This window comes from Oryx dammah, unplaced genomic scaffold (genome assembly GCF_014754425.2).
Source record: "Oryx dammah isolate SB20612 unplaced genomic scaffold, SCBI_Odam_1.1 HiC_scaffold_25, whole genome shotgun sequence".
NCBI lineage: Eukaryota > Metazoa > Chordata > Mammalia > Artiodactyla > Bovidae > Oryx > Oryx dammah.
Window position 1 is genome coordinate 67,618,885 of NW_024070209.1, and position 6,905 is coordinate 67,625,789.

The window sequence follows — 6,905 nt, forward strand, 5'->3', positions numbered from 1 at the left end:
ATCGCGGTCCTGTTGCAAATTAATGAGAGAAATGTATTGAAATTCGCCCGCTGATGGAACTTCCCTGGTGGTCCAGTGGCTAAGACTCTGCTCATAACGTAGGGGGCCCCAGGTTCCAGCCCTGGTCAGGGAAATAAGAGTCCACATGCTGCAACTAAAAGATCCTGTATGCTGCAATGAAGACTGAAGATCCCACATGGCACAGTTAAGACCTGGCGCGGCCAAATAAGTATTAAAAAACAAAAAAATTCCCCGCTGAGGTTGGGACCAGCCCACGCGGTTTCAACCCACTCTGGTCACAGCACTCGTTGCGCGGAGAAGGCCCCATACCGTGGGTGGGGTGGGAGGGGTGCGCATTCTAAAGTTTTCAAGCCGACCCCAATTTCTCGTTGGCGACGAATCCAGGACACGTGTCGCCATTTTGTGTTCAGCAAATATGGCGGCCACCCCGGCGGGGAAGGGGGCGGGGGACTGAGGGACCGCCACGTTAGCCGCTTTCCCTAAGGGATCCTAAAGCACACCGCGCACTCGGCCTGTTCTGTCTGGCTCAACCGAAGGAAAAGGGAACGGGCAGAAATCACAACTGGCGCACCAACGGCCCCTGCGACCTTTTATTAGCGGGAGGGCCGCTCGGCTCCACACCCTCATGAAAGGCTCTCCAAGATGGCGGGCCCAGTTGGGGGCCGCCCCCGGACAGCGCGGGCGCGATGGCTGCGCTGAGGTGCCGAAAAGCAGCAGCGGGAGCGTAACCCTCGCGGGGGAAACCGCAGGAACCCCCCAAGAGCCCGGATAAATGCACGCCATTGTCTTAAACGTGTGACGAGGCGGCAGCGACTAAAACGACACCAGCGTAGGAGGTGGGGTTTCTGCGGGCTTAACGAAGAGAGTTGCAAAATGCAGACAAAGCATTATGTAAATGGACGCCATTCTCTTTATGGCCCCATTTCTAGCACTTCCCAGAAACCATCAGCACAGCCGCGACTCTGACGGCGGCGGCGGCGGGGGATGATTTTGGTCTTTCTCCCCACCGGCTGCCGCCACAGGGCCAGGGCGGGGGTGGGGACTGGCGCGGGGCGCCCGGACGCTGAGGACGAAGGGGCCCCACGTGCCCGTCCAAGCGGGCGCCCGCCCCAAAGGCCTCGTCTCGCCTCCCCTCCCCCCCGGAAGACCGCGGTTGCCCCTCCCGTCCTCCCCACACCCTTGCGCATGCGCTCTGGCCTCCTCACGCGCACGTTTTAAATCCGCGGCGTCCTAGCAGCCGCCTGCAGTTACGGCCAGGGCTGCCCCTGTCGCTCCTCACTCAAACCGCTTTTGTACGGCGGGAAATAATGTGTCGCTCCCAAGCACAACATTGCCATTTCCAAACGTCTGCCGGCGCCTTCTGGGGTTAATAAAATACGTGTTCGTCTTAAAATTTTGCCGGAACCACAGCTTCTGCCCATCGGTGCTTTATTTTCAATGCTAGCCTATTAAGAGGGTTTTTGAAAAACTACTCTATTGGAGTTGGCGCAATCTTGTGACCTAAAAAGGATGGGTCCTCATTTTTTTTTCAAGGGGTCCTGCGCAGCAAGCACTTCCGGGGTCAGAGGGTACGCGGGGTTGAAAGCGGGCTTCCCGCCCCGCCCAGACCGCCGAGGCTGCCGCCGGAGTCGCCACCGCCGCGCCCTCGCCCACCCGCCCGCCCGCCGCTCCCGGCCCCGCTCGCCCCCTCCGCCGCCGCCGCCCGCCCCTGCGACGACGCCGCGGCCTCCCGCCCGCGCCCGCTCGCTCCCGCGGCCCTCGCTCGCCTCGCGCCGGCAGTTTTGGGCCTACACCTCCCCTCCCCCCGCCAGCCACCAAAGACTTGACCACGTAACGAGCCCAACTCCCCCGAACGCCGCCCGCCGCTCGCCATGGATGCCGGTGTGACTGAAAGTGGACTAAATGTGACTCTCACCATTCGGCTGCTTATGCACGGAAAGGAAGTAGGAAGCATCATTGGGAAGAAAGGGGAGTCGGTTAAGAGGATCCGCGAGGAGAGTGGCGCGCGGATCAACATCTCGGAGGGGAATTGCCCGGAGAGAATCATCACTCTGACCGGCCCCACCAATGCCATCTTTAAGGCCTTCGCTATGATCATCGACAAGCTGGAAGAAGATATCAACAGCTCCATGACCAACAGCACGGCGGCCAGCAGGCCCCCGGTGACCCTGAGGCTGGTGGTGCCGGCCACCCAGTGCGGCTCCCTGATTGGGAAAGGCGGGTGTAAGATCAAAGAGATCCGCGAGAGTACCGGGGCCCAGGTCCAGGTGGCGGGGGATATGCTGCCCAACTCCACCGAGCGGGCCATCACCATTGCTGGCGTGCCGCAGTCTGTCACCGAGTGTGTCAAGCAGATCTGCCTGGTCATGCTGGAGACGCTCTCCCAGTCTCCGCAAGGGAGAGTCATGACCATTCCGTACCAGCCCATGCCGGCCAGCTCTCCAGTCATCTGCGCGGGCGGCCAAGATCGGTGCAGCGACGCTGCGGGCTACCCCCACGCCACTCATGACCTGGAGGGACCACCTCTAGATGCCTACTCGATTCAAGGACAACACACCATTTCTCCGCTCGATCTGGCCAAGCTGAACCAGGTGGCAAGACAACAGTCTCACTTTGCCATGATGCACGGCGGGACCGGATTCGCCGGAATTGACTCCAGCTCTCCAGAGGTGAAAGGCTATTGGGCAAGTTTGGATGCATCTACTCAAACCACCCATGAACTCACCATTCCAAATAACTTAATTGGCTGCATAATCGGGCGCCAAGGCGCCAACATTAATGAGATCCGCCAGATGTCCGGGGCCCAGATCAAAATTGCCAACCCAGTGGAAGGCTCTTCTGGTAGGCAGGTTACTATCACTGGTTCTGCTGCCAGTATTAGTCTGGCCCAGTATCTAATCAATGCCAGGCTTTCTTCTGAGAAGGGCATGGGGTGCAGCTAGAACAGTGTAGGTTCTCTCATAACCCTTTCTGCTGTTTTCCCATGATCCAACTGTGTAATTTCTGGTCAGTGATTCCAGGTTTTAAATAATTTGTAAGTGTTCAGTTTCTCCACAACTTTATCATCCGCTAAGAATTTAAAAATCACATTCTCTGTTCAGCTGTTAATGCTGGGATCCATATTTAGTTTTATAAGCTTTTCCCTGTTTTTAGTTTTGTTTTGGGTTTTTGGCTCATGAATTTTATTTCTGTTTGTCGATAAGAAATGTAAGAGTGGAATGTTAATAAATTTCAGTTTAGTTCTGTAATGTCAAGAATTTAAGAATTAAAAAGTGGATTGGTTAAAAAATGCTTCATATTTGAAAAAGTTGGGAACTGCTATCTTAAACTCTTTGTTGGTGCCTTTTTTTCCTCCCCTTTTAGCGTTAGGTCTTTGTAGGAAGAAAGGTGGGCCCGTTCCTGGTATTTTCTCCAGCCCTTTTCATCTTGTTGGTAAGATTCCATTCCCTCTCATCCCAACAAAGGAACCCGGCAGGCTGGGCCTGCTTTGGGGTGTTTGCAGAGATGGAAGGCTCTCTTGGAGAGTGACATCCCTCCAGCTAGGTTCCAGAGAGAGGCCTCTGCACATTTCTCTGGTAGAGAAAACATGAGGGTTTTCTCAGATTGGAAGAGTATGCCCATTCTGTAGGACCTCTAATGAATGGTAGTGTGTCCTCTAGTCCCGCCGGCCCCAGCCCCACCCCCAATCCCATGTGCAAAACTCTTAGCCAGGAACAAAAAAATGTTCTGAGGTGGGAGGAGCCTGGGGGGCCCAGAGAAGAGGTGGGGGAGGGAAGGGCTGGGCTGGGGGTGAAGGGAGGGGCTGAGGGGGAGGGAAGGGAAGGGGGCTAGGGTGGGTCTAAGGGCTTGGGAGAGGGTAGGTGCTGCAGGGTGGTGGTAGGCATAGAGGGTGGGGTTTGGGCAGCCGGACTGAAGGGGGATGGTACCAGCGGGGCACACATGTCGAGCATAGCACCTGTGGCAAGCAGCCTGTCAGAGGATGTTACTACACCTGCCAAGTGGCGTATCCAGAAACAAAGGAGGCCCAGCTTATAATTCTTCCAACTGTGTGCAATGTTTAGAGAAATCATTGTACCAGGAAATAATTCTGCCTAAATGGGGCAGTCCACACTGGCAGGAATGTAGGCTGATCCGTTGACAACCGCCGAAGAATGACTTTAATGTTAAAAATGCAGATTCTTGGGTCCCACCCCAAATCTCATCAGAAGACTGCATTTTTAACAAGACTCGGAAAGGTTCAGAATTAGTGCCGCTAATTCTCTTCACCGGTGGAGAAGGTTTTGCTGTAAAGGCCTAGCAGCCAGCCTCCTGTCAGCCAGTAGACCTAGGCTGAACCTGATGAGGAAATTTTTCTACTAGTAGGCAAAAACACACAAGAAACAGATTAGGAAAACACAATTAGGTGCCAAAGTGTGTAGTTCAAACCAGGCAATGTGGGAGATCACAGAGAAATCCCTGTGGGAGGGGAGTGTTAGCCACCATAAGTACCTGTTGAGGTTTCTTCTCTGCAGGGCATCTTTTTTCAGAGGTACAGACCTGGTTCCCAGGGTCCCTGGAGGTAAGATTGGGGTCTATTATGTACTTCACAGTAGAGTGAAGTCAGGCAGGTGGTCACAAGGAGCACAAATCCTGGAGTCAAACCTGAATTTAAATTTGCATTCTGCCACTGTGGCCCTGAGCGAATTACTTACGCTCTGTATAAGATGGAGTTGTTGAAATCAGCGTCTCCCGGGTTTGGGGTGGGGGGAGGGTGGGGCAAGCATATGTAAAACAGAACAGTAAAACAAGACAGTAAACTTCAATATAGATTGTGAAAAGCCAAAGGCCCTGTGGGCCGAGAAATACTGAAAGAAAGCAATGTTTACTAAATGATAAGCTGAGAGAAGGTAGTTGTCTTGGGCCAGGATAAGTTAGGGAGACCCTAGCGAAGACCCAGAAATGGGTTCAGTGTCTTCTAGAAATAATGAGCTCTTGTCTGTGTAGAATAGGAGGGCATAATTAGGTTGGACCCTGAGACACCAAGCTAAATGGTTTGTGAGATGTCCCTGAAGCTTGCTGGGGGGATGATTCCAATGCCCTATAAAAAGTAGGCCTCATTTTCCTCAAATCATTTTCCTTCCCACTGCTTCAAAGGCAAAGCTGACACTAATTTGTAGACTAATGATTTAGGTAGCAAGAATGGATAGGAGAGAAAGACTGGCAGCTTAGAATAAAGGCAAGAACAGCAGTTAGAAAAATGCCTCAGGTAAGCAGGTTCTAATATTGGTGGGGAGGTAGTTATCAATAGAAGTTCATATAGAAGGGGCCGCCAATGCGAGAGAGATTGAAAGTGCTTGAGGGGGTGAGAAAAAAAGATGTATGGAATGAGAAGTCAGACCTGGTAACTGGAGTATTTGCAGGCAGAAATACTCAACAAGTAGCTTGAAATAGAAGACACTGAAAGGGAATCAGCTACGGGAGACAAGGAGAGGAAAGGGCTAGAGACTGAGCTTTGGGGTATAACCTGGTGGTAAAGGGATCTAGTTTAATTGTTCACCACTATATTTCTAGTGCCTGTCACCATACCTGACATACAACAAAGGCTCAGCAAGTATTTTTGGAAGGAATATGAAGGATGCAGCCAAAGAAGAAGAAATATAGGCAGCAGGAGAGAAACCAGAATAGCACCCTTGAAAATGGTCAAGGAGGAAAGTTTCAAGGCCAGTGGAATGACAATAAGGCAGTAATTACAAGGTTTTAAGGTTTATTGGACATCTACTAGGTGCAAAAATACTTGAACTAAAACTCCAGTTTTGATGCACTTGGGAGATGTGTAATAGCCCGTTGTAGTTAGAGCATAATACTTGGTAAGGGAGGGAAGGGGAGGTGGAGGAAGCCGTGGGATCATTTGAGACTAAATTATAAACAGCTTTCAGTGCCAAAGTAAGGGTTTGAGCTTTATCTTGAAAACCAGTCATCTCCAAATATTTTCTTAAAGTGTACCCCTTTTATAAAAAGTCCTTATTACATGCTCATTTATCAATAAATTACTTGTGTCTGTAGTCATTATGCTTATTTATAAACTATATACATGCATAATTTGAAATATATCTTAGAAAAGATAAACTGAAGTCTTAATTTCTAATAACTTTTTTTAATCCCATTTCCTCCAGTCATTTTGGAGATTAAAGGGGACACTGGAGAAGATAATTTCAATGTCATGGGTATCCTTCAGTTCAGTTCAGTCGCTCAGTCGTGTCCGACTCTGTGACCCCATGGATCGCAGCACGCCAGGCCTCCCTGTCCATCACCAACTCATCCTTAGGAAACAGAATTTCAGAAGAGAGATGCAGAGAAGCCAGATTGCTGCCGGAGAGGAGGGCTTGGGGGCCAAAGCAGTGAAGACAGCAGTGTAGATGGCTCAAATGCTTGGTACAGAGGAGGGAAAGAAATAGGACAATAACTTGATGGGGAAAAACTGGGGGAAAGGTCTTGTCTTTTTTTGTTGTTTTTGAAAGAAACCTCACTAAAGGCAGAGTAATAAGGAGGCAGTAGAAAGCTGAAAATGAAAGCTGCAGGTTTGAGAAGACTAAATAGAGCCTTGGGGCAGTGACTGTCGGATATCCTGCAAGTTAGTTTGACTATTACAGTTGAATCCACTTTGTCCCCTCTCTTACGGGCACTCACACTTCAAGAGGCCTCCCCTTTCTCTTTGGGGCAGCTTGAGCCCATCCTGTCCTCTTCTGGACTGAGGACTGAAAATGGATGCACACTCTCTGCAGTTGCTGTGTTTCTTCTCACAGCCCCATCATTCCTACCACCAGCTGTTAGGCCTCAGCCACTGCCACAGTCTGGAGGAGGCTAAACAGCTGGACAAGCACCTGTTGTGTGAGACCCCCAAAGTT

The 6,905-nt window shown here is 51.2% G+C and overlaps 1 protein-coding gene and 1 long non-coding RNA gene across 10 annotated transcripts in view; one reads left to right on the forward strand and one right to left on the reverse strand.

Annotated features, from left to right (window-relative positions):
• The window catches only part of LOC120851389, a 57,435-nt gene extending 56,741 nt beyond the window's left edge, over positions 1 to 694 (reverse strand). For 3 of the 9 annotated variants that reach the window (XR_005718313.1, XR_005718307.1, XR_005718308.1), the window contains exon 1: positions 331 to 636. This is a non-coding gene — a long non-coding RNA (uncharacterized LOC120851389). Of the gene's footprint in view, positions 1 to 291 lie in introns of all 9 variants that reach the window. The other 6 variants (XR_005718309.1, XR_005718310.1, XR_005718312.1 and 3 more) reach the window with 6 other exon arrangements.
• A 937-nt stretch (positions 695 to 1,631) lies between these two features.
• Positions 1,632 to 3,349, forward strand: PCBP1 (poly(rC) binding protein 1). The gene has a single exon (XM_040224109.1). It carries the CDS (start codon positions 1,893 to 1,895, stop codon positions 2,961 to 2,963), a length of 1,071 nt encoding a protein of 356 aa, XP_040080043.1. The 5' UTR covers positions 1,632 to 1,892; the 3' UTR covers positions 2,964 to 3,349.
• Positions 3,350 to 6,905: the final 3,556 nt, after the last annotated feature.